Consider the following 14242-nt stretch of genomic DNA (forward strand, 5'->3'; position numbering starts at 1 on the left):
TGTTGTCAGTGGGTGGTTGAAGAGACCCCTGTGCTAGAAGTCATGTACTTAGAATTTATTAACATGTGGACTATGTCTTGAGTATATCTAAGATGGATAAAATGAAGAGGCCTAGAATAAAACTCCTGAGGAATTTTCAATTGAGATGCAGTGCTTAGGACTTAAGTTTCCTACTGTCTGGGTCACTGTTCTCTTGCTGTGAAGAAACAGCATAACCAAGGTGACCCTTAGAAAGAGCACATTTGATGACAGTCCTCGTAGCAGGAAACATGGCAGCACACATGCAGAACTGGTTCTGGCAATGCCAGGAGAGAAACTCTGGGCTGGGCGTGGGCTTGTGAAACCTCCCATTCTTAGTTCCCCTGCTAAGACAGATATTTAGTGATGGTAAAAATAGATTGTCTAAAGGACAGAAACAAGTGCCCAGCATAAACTTTTGTTGTTTTAATTTTATATTACCTATAAATTTTTATTACATTCAAATGATAGGATGAAATTTGATTTGAATATACCAAGGATAACTAGGTTTAGGGCCTTTTTTAAAAATCAAGTTATTAGAGTATCTTTTCCTGTGTGTTTCTGAGTATTGCAGTAAAATGGCCCTTGGTTTTGCCAAATGAATGTTGAATATTCACACAGGCTTTTGAGTGCTTCCTCTATATTAGGCACTGCTCTTGGCATGAGAGATACACTGGCAAATTACACAGGCAAAAACTTAATTATCAGGGGTTTTTTCTACTTGCATCTGTAATTATAATAAATTCCTAATACCCAGTTTCTTTGTAATCTGGAGATAGCAAGTATAAACAGACCAATTTCTATGAAAGAAGTAGAAGAAAAGATTCAATGCACTGTCTCTCAGACAACAACAGGCCTGTGTGGTTCCATAGAATTTCCTGAACTCTCAAAGAAGATAAAATATAATGTACATAGTTCAGAGTAAACAGGACATAAGACTCCAGAGACAAGAGGTGGGGAGGCTTCCTCCTGTTAAGTACCCCTCCTGTTAAGTACTCCTCCTATTAAGTACCCCTCCTGTTAAGTACATTCATTACTTTATCTCCATCCTTTGACCAGTTTCTTTCCTCTAACGTGTCCCTTGATTGATAAAATGTTTTTCTTCACAAAGCAACCTTATGTGTGTGTGTGTGTGTGTGTGTGTGTGTGTGCACTCACACCTGAGACTGAGTCCAGGCCTTGAAACATGTCTTACATACTCTCCTAGTGACTGGTTCTCCAGCTCCAAAGGACTTCTTCTCATGGAGGAGCAATATTGTGACTTTCATATGCTCAGATTCATCTCCTAGATACCTAAGCCTTGGTTTAGTTGCTATATTTTTTCTGTATTCTGGCTGGCTTTCTGTATTTTTGTTCCCTGTTTCTATATTGTCTCTCTGAGTACTTCCTAGGTACTTGTCTTCTAAAGCCGAATGGTGGCTCTAGAGAAGTCTGGGGCTAAGCTTGGTCTATCTTCTAACCTCTCTAAAGACTTTAATTACACATGTGACTTATTACACTTGTCACTTTATGGAGCTCAGCAACTTTTTTTTCCAGTATTGATCTTCGAGCCTAGGGCCTCAGGCATACAAGGAAAGCACTCTACCACTGAGCAGTAACACCATCCCTAAGATATGAGTTGTTGTGACAGTTACCTATAGTTCATTTTCAATCTGTAACATACAGTGCTGTTTATAAAAAGTTTTCTTAGTTAGGCATGGTGGTGGTGGTGCACACCTTTAGTCCCAGCACTCGACGCAGAGGCAGGAAGATCTCTAAATTTGAGGCTAGCCTGGTCTACAGATCAAGATCCAGGACAGCCAGAGCTGCACAGCTCTCTTGGGAAGAAAAAAGATGTTATTTTTTTAAAATGCTTTCTACATTATTTTTACTGCATTTTATTTAGGAAGTGGTACCCAGTTATTTCTATATTGGCTCTTCTTAAATAGCTTTTTCTCTAAGTTTTGCTCGTAATCCTCTTTGGTTTAGTTTGGTTTTTAAGGCAAAAGTTTCAATGTGTAGCTTTGGCTAGTCTGAAACTCAACAAGGGTCTGCCTGCCCTGCTTCCTGAGTGCTGGGAATAAGGGCATTGACCACCAGACGGCCCTCCTTCGTTTCTTAACTGGTTTGAGATACTGTCTTGCTTTTTTGCCCAGGCTGATCTCAAACTTCTCAGGTCAAGTGTTTCTAATTCAGCCCAAAGCAGCTCAGACCACAAGCATGCAGAATTGCTCTGTACTTCTGTCTGTATTTACTGCAGCATTCGTTCCCACGTTTACCTCTTAAGCGTGTCATCGTTCCTGAAATAGCGGAGCAGGTGCTTCTGTCTTGACCTCTGAGCATTGATGCTTGTCTCCTTCCTGTGGGCGTGTATTTGTCTTGTTTTTGTTTTATGGATGCAGTTACTTCCATGAGTTTCAGTAGATTTCAATTTCCTAGACTCTCTCTCTCTCTCTCTCTCTCTCTCTCACACTCTCTCACTCTTCTGATCCTCCCCCAGCCATCCCTCCCTCTCCTCATTCTGTAGGATCCAGACTAACCTGGAATTTATTTTGCTACTGTCCTAGCCTGGAACTCGGCAATCCCTGTGCTTAAGCCTTTCAACTGCAAGGATCTTAGGTGTGAGCCGCCATGTCTGGCTTTGAGTTTTCACTTTGATTTAATTTTGTTTATTCTAAATGAACTATCTATAATTTGTTCTTTTTATAGCCAAGGCAATACACTGAGTTAAGACCCAGTGTCCTATGTTCATTTTCTTGGCCACTACTATCCTGCAGTTGAATAGAAATAGAAAAATAGGACCACCGCAGCTTATTACATGTGGGACTCGCTGACCCATTTCTCAATTCCTTGTTTAGCCCTATATCCTTGGCTTCTAGCCCTCAGAACTATTCTGCCTCTGATTTTTTGAGCACCGAGAAGTCAGGAGGCTGAGGCAGGAGGAAAGTAATTCCAGAGCTGGCTTAGGTTATATAACATGCTTGAAAGCAAGCTGAGCTGCAGTTAGACCCTGTCTCAAAACAAAAGAAATTTTGCTTTCCTATGGAACTTGGGAGGAAGAGAGAAGTCGACCACTTTACTATTTAATAATAAAATATCAGAGAACTTAGCACGTTATGGAGCAGTTTCTGGCTGGAAGGACTGCCTGTCGAGAACTCTGCACCTCTCCTCTGCCCTCTTTTTCTCCCCCACTGTCCTTTTGGTAACTATTCATCTTTGGGCACTTCTTTTTGATATACAATACCACAAGCTCACTTACTTTATCTGCTTCTCTGGTTTTGAAAATAGCAGTCTTTCCAGACATGCTGTGTGTAGTGAAAAGACGCATCGGCACCTAAGGACCAGGTTCTGAGGTGCTGGTCATTCTAGGGTGGCATTCCTTTGAGTCTCTTTCTGTGAACCAAGATTTTCCTTTCTTAGATTTAAAAAGCTAGAATAAGAAGGTGTATGTCTGGGCGTAGGCGCCCACATACAGAGAGTGTAGGACAGACAATCTTGATTGTCAGGTACCGTCCATCTTTCCTTTGAAACAGAGTCTCTTGTTAGCCAGCAACTGTGACATAGGCCAGGCTAGCTGGCCTTTCATGCTTCCGGGGATCTACCTGTCTGCCTCCAGCCATCACCTGGGTCACTGGGACGTGAACTCATGTCCTCGTGTTTGTAAGGCAAACCAGCTGAACCATTTCCTGGTTTGCTTTCCTAGATTTCATGTCTATGTATCTTTTCCTTACACTAAAAATGTTGCTTCCTTAAAATACTGACCCTTGTTACTTGCTGTTCGTCATCATACAATAATCTATGATCTACTAAATCACAGCTGTGACTCTTGTGGTAACCTAGTCCTTCATAGATTATTGCAGCCAACAGATCGCTGAATGATCACTCTTTGCTCAGACTGCATTCCACTAACCAGAGGTAGAAGTGTTCAGAAGTCACTTAACAGTGATTCTTTTCTCTGTGAGATGCAGGACCAGTATCTTTTTAAAATTATTACTACATTTTATTTGGATGTTCATACATGTGTGCTCACCTACATGTCATGGCAGACATGCGAGTCAGAGGACAACTTGCAGGAGTTCTCCCTCATTCTACCATGGGAATCCGTGTATCTAACTCAGATCCCGGGCTCTCCTGGGCCATCCTTCACTCAACTGGCTTCTCTCCTAATTCCTACTTGCATTTTTATAAACCAAAATACAAAGGTTTAGGATGGTATACGGGGAACAGTGCCACTCTTTGTCTGATACGTGTTTGCAGGTTCCTTGTGTTTCTTTCCTTTTGCAATGCAAGGCAACCTAATTTCGTAGTGCATTCTTGCAGTTTATTATAATTTAACATAAAGCTAGATTTGCTTATCTGAAATTGTTCAAGGACAAAGTTTCACAAACATGATGTACTGGCTGGTTTTGTGTGTCAACAAGCTGGAGTTATCACAGAGAAAGGAGCCTCAGCTGGGGAAATGCCTCCATGAGATCCAGCTGTAAGGCATTTTCTCAACTAGTGATCAAGGGAGAGGGCCCAGCCCATTGTGGGTGGAGCCATCCCTGGGCTGGTAGACCTGGGTTCTATAAGAAAGCAGGCTGAGCAAGCCAGGGGAAGCAAGCCAGTAAGTAACATCCCTCCATGGCCTCTGCATCAGCTCCTGCTTCCTGACCTGCTTGAGTTCCAGTCCTGACTTCCTCTGGTGATGAACAGCGATGTGGAAGTGTGAGCTGAATAAACCCTTTCCTCCCCAACTTGCTTCTTGGTCATGATGTTTGTGCAGGAATAGAACCCTGACTGGGACACATGGCCTTATAAATTTTGTTTGCTCCACATTTTGTGTGCTCTTGGCAGGGTCCCTCACTGTCCTCACTGATACTCGGAGGTTCCAAATGTAAAGACATAAAAAGGTCCATAAGAAGCATTAGCTGTCCTCAGCTCTCATCTACCCACTTGCTTCACTTCTTTCTCCTTACCTTTTTTTTAAACTTTTATTTTTAGTATGAGTTCTATTTTATTTTATCCCCTGGATGGCAGTTTTCAGTGCTTAAGAAATGGGGCAGTACCAGCAGGTCTAACTTGGGATGTGACTGTTCACACTTTGAGCTTCATAAAATTGATTCCCAACCACATGGTTGTGAATAGCACAATTCATACAACACTGTCTGTTCAAACAGGTTGGGAAGCTCGTGGGATTGCGTATGCTCACTCCGGAGATGATACTGGCACCAAACACTGGTGTTTTTCATCGTGGACGTCCTTTTTTCCCTCCTTAAAGACTGGTTTATTTTTTCTGGCCTCTGCTGGGCACGCATGCATGTGGTGTACAGATATACATGCAGTGCTAATACACATAAAATAAAATCTAAAACACACACACACACACACACACACAAAACAACAACAGAGCACTTACTGTATTTTGCTAGACACAGTGGACATTCCGGCAGTCGGGAAGCAGTGGCAAATCTCTGAAGTCTACATAGTTCCAGGACAGCCAAGGTTAAGTCGAAAGACCCTATCTCAAAAAGATCCTTCATGTATGTAGGTGTTTGTATTTGGGGAGTGGGAGGGATGGTGTAGCAGTTAATAAGACACAGGTTTACTTATTTCTACTTTGAGTATTTTTAATACAGAATTCCTCAAAATTTGCATGGTGTCTTATTCTCTTTTTTGTTCCAATTTCCCTAAATGTGCTGCAGAAGCAGATGTGTATGAATATAGCGTGTGTGTGTGTGTGTGTGTGTGTGTGTGTGTGTGTGTGTGTGTGTGTGTAACTACAGTTGAGAGACAGTTGTGAGATGCCATGTAGGTGCAAGAAACCAACCCAGAGTTCTCTGTAAGAACAGCAATTGCTCTTAACCACTGAGCCATCTTTCTAGCTCCTCTTTGGGGGGGGTTGATTTGTTTTTTTGAAGGTGAGGGCTCATATACAAAGTTGGGTTATAAATGTAGCCGAGGATGACCTCGAATTTGTAATCCTCTAGTCCAGACATGCACCACCACACCATGCATACCGTTTGTGCAGTGCTAGTTACTGAGCCGGGAGCTTCGGGCACACCGTGCCACCTAAGCTGATCCTCAGCCGTGTTCTTTCTAGACAGCCTTTCACAGCTTCTAACGCAGTCTTCCGGTGTTTGTGCGGCTCATACATTCAAATTCGAATAGGTTTTTATTTTATCCCTTTTACCCCTAAGAATATTTACTTCTTTCTCCTGCTTCACGTTGAAAGCTTTTCATTTCAACACCTACTATTCTATCACAGTTAGCAGCACTATACCAGGCCTTTGTAAGTGATTCAGGGTGTCTCATCCCATACTATCATAGATGATGTCATAGTGTATGTGTGTACATTTTATACTGTGCCATTTTTCATTTGTACAAATACATCTAACATAAATTGCAAAAATTAATCAGAGAACTAGGTACTTAGAATTGTCTATAGCTAACATCTGATTACCTGTCTTAGTTTATACCAGTTTATACCTCATACTTTTAAATATTTGATAAATGAGCAGTAATAACTGTTGCTTGAGATGGGATCTCCCCTTCTGCAGCTACAGCTGCCTGGAGAGTTATGATCCTCCTCCCTCAGCATCCCAAGTGCTGGGACTATAACCATGAGTCACCGCTTCTGTCTCTGAATGGTAAATATTTATGTGATAGACTTTGTTTCTGTACACTTCAAGGCTATCTTCAAAGACGGTCCTCCTGCCCTTGCCTCCTCAGTTGCCGGGTTGTAAACATGCTTACCCATAATCGTGCATTCCTTCTTGTTTTCTTTGTATGTTTGTTTAACCCAAATGACCGAATACTTAAAATGGCTTGAACTCCTGCTCTTCATGCCTGACCTTCCAAGTGCTAGGTTTGCACATGTGTGCTACCACAGCCTGCTTCCTTTTTATTCTCTCCTCCCACTATGTGGGTCCCTCATGCAGACTCAGGAAAGAGCTCGCCCATCTTTTCTTTATGTATATTTTTAGTTGCCAAGAGTTTTTGATTCTTTCAGTATTTGTCCTGGTAGACCATGAGGTACAAGATCCAAATTTTTCTTCTCAAATAGTTAGTCTCCAAATATGCTTGCTTGTTTGGTTGGTTCTTTTATGAAGCAAGGTCTTAGTATACTGTTTCTCAGGCTGGTCTGGAACTCCTGGGCACAGACGGTCCTTGTGAATCCTGTGCCTCAGTTCTTGAGGCATAGAACTATGGTGTGCCCCACGCCACCACTCAGTGCATTCTATGTAACCTCCCCTTTCTTTGAGAAGCCAGTGAGTCTAGCGTGCCCTGTGTGCTTGAATCCCTTTCACTAGTCAGTCATAACCACAAGTGTATATTTCAGTGAGGTTCTTCCACTGAGTACAGATGTTATAAAACTAGGGGAGCGGTCAGGACGTCAAGTGTCTCCGAAGACCAGTCATAGTTACTTGTAATCTTTCTTTAGGAAACTTATCAAAAATTCATAACAAGAAAACTTTATTGTCTGTCTTTGGAATTTTCCACAACAAACTGATTGTTATAAGTATGTTCTTTCAAATGTCATCAAGTACAATAGAGTGCACCCAAAATCCTTGAACTTTAAAGGCAACGATCTCAAGTTCAAGGTCAGTCTGGGTAACTAAGTAGAACCTGTCTCAAAAGGCCAAGGACCTCAAATATAAATAGTGGTAAAGCCCTTGTTAGCATATTCAAGACTCCCTTGGGTTCCTTCTTTAGCACTGGGGCAATAATGGTGGGCCAGAAAAGTGGTTCAGAATGTGAAGTTTCCTCTAAACCCTGAGCTTAATCCCAGAACCCACGTGGTAGAAGAAGAAAAACAACTACAAATTTTCCTCTGATCTTCACATATGCTCTGTAGCACGTGTGTGTCTATATACACAGATAAAAATTTCTTAGTGTTAACTACATCATGATTACAAGCTAATTTATACATTTTTGAAGCAAGATGGCAGCCAGCCACAAGAGAAAAAGCCAAGGGCCATTTATTTCAATATTGTTTTAACTAAAAATTAAGGTAAAATTTGTATGATCATAAGGACAAGATGCCTTCCTTGATTACCTTTGTTGTGTCGTGGAAAACTTACAAGTCACATGGTACCTTCTTCTTCACAGTCGGCCCACATTGTCTATCCAGCATCCGCCATCTGCGGCCATTAGTATCCAGCGTCCTGCACAGTCTCGAGATGTGACAACGAGAATCACACTGCCTTCTCACCCTGCATTAGGGACGCCAAAACAGCAGCTCCATACAATGGCTCAGGTAAAAACAAGTGAAGCCACCTATGGGGTAAATTAGAATCGTGCTGACAAGGGCCAGTGAGATTTGTCAGCACTTTAGACCAGCTAGAATGGGAAATATTGTTGTGTCTAACTGTGTTGTGGGTGCCCTCACAGAAAACCATCTTCAGTACTGGCACACCAGTGGCTGCAGCTACAGTAGCACCTATCCTGGCAACCAACACGCTTCCATCAGCAACCACAGCTGGTAAGTCAGTCAGTGACCCTGCTCTTCAGTGCACCACACAGAAGGAAGGCAAGTGCTGAGCTCACTTTCCATTATCCACCTTCAGAGGAAAACTTTTATCTTTCCCCAAAAGCTTCCCCAGGTTTTTAAGAGTCTGCAATGTGTGCAGGGAAACTGCTGTTAAGGATTTTTTTTTAACCCTCTTTTCAGGATCTGTGTCGCACACACAAGCTCCCACAAGTACAATTGTTACCATGACAATGCCCTCCCATTCATCCCATGCTACTGCTGTGACCACTTCAAATATACCAGTTGGTAAGTGTTGGACATTTCGCACAAAAGTCTTTGAGGAATTTGCAGTCCATATGACCAGGCCTTCATGTCAAAGGTGATAGAATTGTTTCCTTATTGTTGATTTTCAAAGCAACTCTGAATTTGACTTTTGTTTATTCAAGTGTGTGTGTCTGTGTGTCTGCATTCATTATGCATGCATACCACCTCAGTTTTTTGAAATCGTGTCAGTCACTGAACCTGGAGCTTTCTATTTTGACTAGGCTAATTGGCCAGTAAGCCCCAGGAATTTGCCCATCTCTGTCTGTTGGAATTACAGGCACACAATGCTGTGCCCACCCCTTTTCCATGGTTTCTAAACCAAAACTCAGGTCTGCATCCGTCACAGTGAACCCTTTACCAAGTGAACGAACCATCTCCCAGGCTCCAGAATTAGACTTTTATTTTATTGTTTATCTGTTTGAGTTTATTCAAATCACTGATATGGCTTAGCCTTTCTTTCCACAGCATCATAACCATTCGCACTTGCTTCTGCATCATCTGTTTTTAATAATTTTTAATGTTTTGAGACTAAAATACATCATTTATTTTTTCCTTCCCTTTCCTCCTTCCAACCCCTACCAGGTACCCTCCCCTTCCTCTTTGAAATTCATGGCCTCTTTTTAAATTATAAATTCTGTTATGTGGTTATTAACGCTCACCCTTATGAAGAGCATTTCAATGAAAAGGAGCAAGTTAAGAAAAGCCAGGCTGAAAGTAAAGGCCTGGTGGGTGACAGCCAAGTGTAGGCATTTATAAGAATACTACTCACTGTGACTGGCTCGCCCATGAGTAGTAATGAAATTGATTCTTTATTGTCTTTAGCTAAGGTGGTGCCCCAGCAGATCACACACACTTCCCCTCGGATCCAGCCTGATTACCCTTCGGAGAGGAGTAGCCTGATTCCCATTTCCGGTCATCGGGCTTCTCCAAATCCTGTGGCCATGGAAACCCGAAATGACAACAGGTAGGAGGCAAAGTCTTAGTCACCCTCATCTCTCGTGGTATTGTTTTTGCTTTCCCCTCTGAAAATATCTGAAAAACACTGTCGTGTATAATGAAAGTGCACAATTGTTATTAAGCCATTATTATTCTGGTGGATATCCTCCTATTGTCAACTTCTTGACTGTGTTAAGTTTTGTTTTATTTCTGGGTTTGTTGCTTTTTAAAACATTTTTTTCCTCTTTCAACTTTATTTTTAAAAAAAGAAAGACATGTACAGATTTTTAAAGGCATAACACTATATGAATATATTTTTGTCAGTACTTAATTCTTTTAGAAATTTGATAGTATTTGTTGAAATCTTACTAGTTACCATAAGCATAAAGTACATGTAGAACAGAACGTAACATGGAAACAGTCAGTTTTCTTGGTGTGTATAGATTAAACATAATGATTTTTGAAAACCAAAAATTGCCACAAAGCTATATTTTTAGTTCTTGAATTATTAATGATTTAAGGTCCAGGTGTACTACACTCTGAGAGGGTGCTATACACTTATTTTTCTTCCTCAGAAGGACTGAGGTTTTCACTTTTTGGCCTTTGTTTTTCTTGAGCTTCGTATGGCTTGTGAGTTGTTTCTGGGGTGTTCAGAGCTTTCTGGGGTTAGTATCCAATTATCAGTGACTGCATATTTTGTCTGTTCTTTTGTGACTGGGTTACCTCACTCAGGATGATATTCTTTAGATGCATCCATTTTCTTAAGAATTTCATAAAGTCATTGTTTCTGATGGCTGAGTAGTACTCCATTGTGTAAATATACTACAATTTTTGTATCCATTCATCTACTGAAGGACATCTGGGTTCTTTCCAGCTTCTGGCTATTATAAATAGGGCTGCTAGGAACATTGTGGTACATGTGTCTTTATTGTATGTTGGAGCATCTCTGGGGTATATGCTCAGAAGTGGAATAACTGGGTCTTCAGGTAGCACTATGTCTAATTTTCTGAGGAACCACCAGACTGATTTCCAGAGTGGTTGTACCAGCTTACAACCCCAGCAACAGTGTTAAAACATTTTTAGAATATGAGTTGCAGGATCATAACTTTATCCATGCATATTTAGTTGCGATAATTGTGTAGCTATTCATTCTCCTTTGTACACCTTCACTGTAGCACTGACAAGCCAGTTAGATTGTAGAATAGCAGTTTGGTATGGTCATATTGTGTCCTCACCATTATTAGATCGAGGCAGTTTTAGAGTGGTTCTTCCTCACCATTAGAAAGTATGTGCTGGCTATTCGTCCTGTGATTCCAGCTTCATTGTGGTTAATGAGGGTGATGCTATTCATCAGTCATTTGCTAGCATGGAGGTGGTTGGGTTTGTTTGTTTTGGTTTGGTTTTGGGTTTTTTGGTTTTTGTGAACCCACTGAAGAAGTACTAGTTGGTTGTTGTTGCTGCCGTCATTGATTTACTATTCAGAACTGGGTAAGCAGAGTCGATATGCTACAAGGAAACAATGGACTCGGGCAAGATGCTTTAGAGCCTGTGGAAATACTGAGAAGGCTGGGTGTGGTGGCACACCTGTAACCCAGAACTTGGGAGACATAGACAATCAAACCAGCCTGGTCTACATAAAGAATTCCAGGACAGCCAGGAAGACATAGTGAAACCCTCTGTCAATAACAAAACAACAACAGCTTTGAGACTTTGACTTCTTATTCAGTCTGTATTTTCTGATAATTCATGGCTGTATTAGTTGTGATATTTGCAAAGGACTGACTTTTTCTGTTGCTTCTTCCATATCATGGTTGGCTTTCTGAGGTGAAGAAACTTTCCTGTATATATTTATTTATTTGAGTTTTTGTTTGTTTGATTTTTAATCAGTCTGAGCCTATGAATTCAGTTTTATTAACTAGCAGTGTAGGGACTTAGTTTTATTTATTGCTGCCCTTTGTTTGGAGTTAAAATAGTCCCCTGTGGGATACCCTAAGACCATACTTGTGGGATTCACCGTCTCTCTGCACCAGCCCTTCCTTTATGTCCTACGACACATATATCCTTTGAGCCCAGGAATCTGCTGTTTTCCAGGGGCCTGTGGATCCTTTGAAGACCTGCATTTCAGCCTTTGCTTGGCTTTTGCTATAGATTGTTGGTCCTGCATGCCTTTGCTGCAGGCAAAGGTCAGAAATGTGAAGACATGCTGACACCTCCAGTTTAAACCATTCCACATCTGGATTCCTTTCCCCACAGTGTAAATCTTTTAGAAATACTTACGGTTTTACTTAGTATCTTGCTTTAATGTGCATCTAAATGTTCTTCTTAGTTCTAAAACTCTATATGTTCTCTTAGATTTCTAATGCAAGCATTCACATTTCATCTCCAAATGGGCAGGACAGTTGTTTGTTTGCTTTTTTTGCATATAGACAATATCTTTTCCTTTTTATTTATTTTAGGAAGTAGCCAGAGTTTTCAATATGATGTTTGTTGCTGGGGTGGCTCGGAAGTTAGGGGCTGGCTGCTCTTCAGAGGATCTGAGTTCAGTTCCCAGCACCCACATGGCAGCCTTCAACCATCTCTAACTGCACTTCCAGGGAATCTAAGACCCACTCTGGCCTCTAAGGACACTGTACACAGGGTACACTTATATACGTGCAGACCAAACACCCATACACATGAAGCAAATAATAAAATTTAAATACAGTGTTAGTGGAGATCGTGAGCATCCTTGTCTTATTCCTGCCTTAAATGGCATTCTTTGATAGATTTCTTCCCATCCTATCTGCAGTGTGATGAATAAAAGTTCCTTTTCTATTTTAAGACTTTATTTCATGAAGGGTAGTGTACCATGTTATTGAAATTTTTAAAACTGCTTCAAATAGTGCTTTCTTTGAATTTTTAAATATGTAAAGCATGAATAGAAACTATGACTGAGTTACTCTTTTCTTCCTTGACAAACTTTGATTGTAATGGACTGTTTCTCTGGGTAATTCAGTTTTGTGTACAATTCTGTGGTCTAAGTAGAGAGTAAAATTTGTCGTCTTTTCTCATACTGCCCCGATCATTTTTGATATCAAAAAAGTATTAAGTTCAGAAAAACAAAGTAAATCTCATTTTTTATTTTCTGGTCTCTGAATTAGTTTCTATAACTTAGGGGGCTTTATACATATTTGACTAAATTTTCTAACAAAAAGATATTAACTGTGTTTCAAGTGGAGTAGTTGATTGGCTAGAGAAGGGAGCTTGCTGTGGTGCCATGGTTGTCTCAGACTCTTGGACTCAAGTGAACTCAATCATCTCCTGGGGTTTTGTCATTTGTTTTGGTAATTGTGTTTCTCAGAAAACATCCATAAAGTTTTTAAAAAGTCATCTGTAGAGACTGTTAACATTGATTGACGTGGGCACTAACAGTAACCACATACTTGTTTACAGTTTCTTCATTTTGTCCTTTGATGTACGGTGGGGACATAGTTGGGAGGATCTGTATGGTGATGTGCAGGATGAAGGAAAGAACTCTGGCTCATGTCTCTGTGCTGTATTTACAGACCTTCAGTTCCTGTTCAGTTCCAGTACTTCTTGCCAACCTACCCACCCTCTGCCTACCCACTGGCTGCTCACACCTACACCCCCATCACCAGTTCTGTGTCCACGATCCGGCAGTACCCAGGTATGAGCGCATGCTGAAGCTTTTACACATTCTCAGTTTTGTCAGCAACAAGAAAGGAACTGATCAGAGTATTTCAGTAAGAGATGTTATATTTCTAGCTTCTTGCCAGATTCAGATCATGTAAGACTTGCAAACACCTTTAATCAACGTGTTTATGATCTATGAAGGATAGTTTATTTGTGATATTTAAGTAGTTTTAGCCTACCCTGAGTATAATCGTGTGCCTTAAAATGATATCATAATTTCTATAAATAAAGCTATATTTTACAGGTTGGTTTTAAGTCTTGGTATGTTTTAATTCGCCAACCTGATTTGTAAATACTGATTTATCAGATAGTCCTGTGGACTTATTTGTTTGGGGTTTTGCATTTTGGGGATGTTCAGGAGGTTGTTTTTGGTATTTTGGCTTTTCAGTCAGAGTTTCTCTTTGTAACAGCCTGGCTGTCTAGAACTCAAGATCATCTTGGGTAGACCAGGCTACCCTTGAACTCAGAGATCTGTCTGCCTGTGTTTCCCAAGTACTGGGCTGACATGCTGTGGGATAGGAGATGACCCTCAGCTTTCGACCCTCCCCCTTCGGTGTGTTGGGATTGAAGACATGAACCAATGCACTGGGTGTCTGGTCTATTTATTTTATTGATTTAGTCAGTGAGAGATGGTATTTTTAAATGTGTATTTCGTTATTTACTTGCATATTTGGACATTATATGTATGTGAGCACAGGTACCCAGGGAAGCCAGAGGTGGCTTCAGCTCTTCTAAAATTGCAGTTACAGATGGTTTGAGTCACCAAACATGGAACTGGGACCAAACTGCTGAGCTGTCTCCCCAGCCCCCTTTCCTATTAGTATTTTTATTTTTAATGAT

General features: G+C 40.9%; 1 protein-coding gene across 1 annotated transcript in view; it reads left to right on the top strand.

The window, feature by feature from the left end:
- The window catches only part of SAP130 (Sin3A associated protein 130), a 69574-nt gene that overhangs the window by 18615 nt on the left and 36717 nt on the right, over positions 1–14242 (top strand). Inside the window, exons 8-12 of the mRNA XM_080920329.1 lie at positions 8089–8236; positions 8371–8461; positions 8651–8755; positions 9596–9737; positions 13255–13376. Of these exons, the coding sequence (XP_080776455.1) occupies positions 8089–8236; positions 8371–8461; positions 8651–8755; positions 9596–9737; positions 13255–13376 (608 nt within the window). The remainder of the gene's footprint in view (positions 1–8088; positions 8237–8370; positions 8462–8650; positions 8756–9595; positions 9738–13254; positions 13377–14242) is intronic.

This window comes from Micromys minutus (assembly GCF_963924665.1).
Source record: "Micromys minutus genome assembly, chromosome: 8".
Taxonomy (NCBI): domain Eukaryota; kingdom Metazoa; phylum Chordata; class Mammalia; order Rodentia; family Muridae; genus Micromys; species Micromys minutus.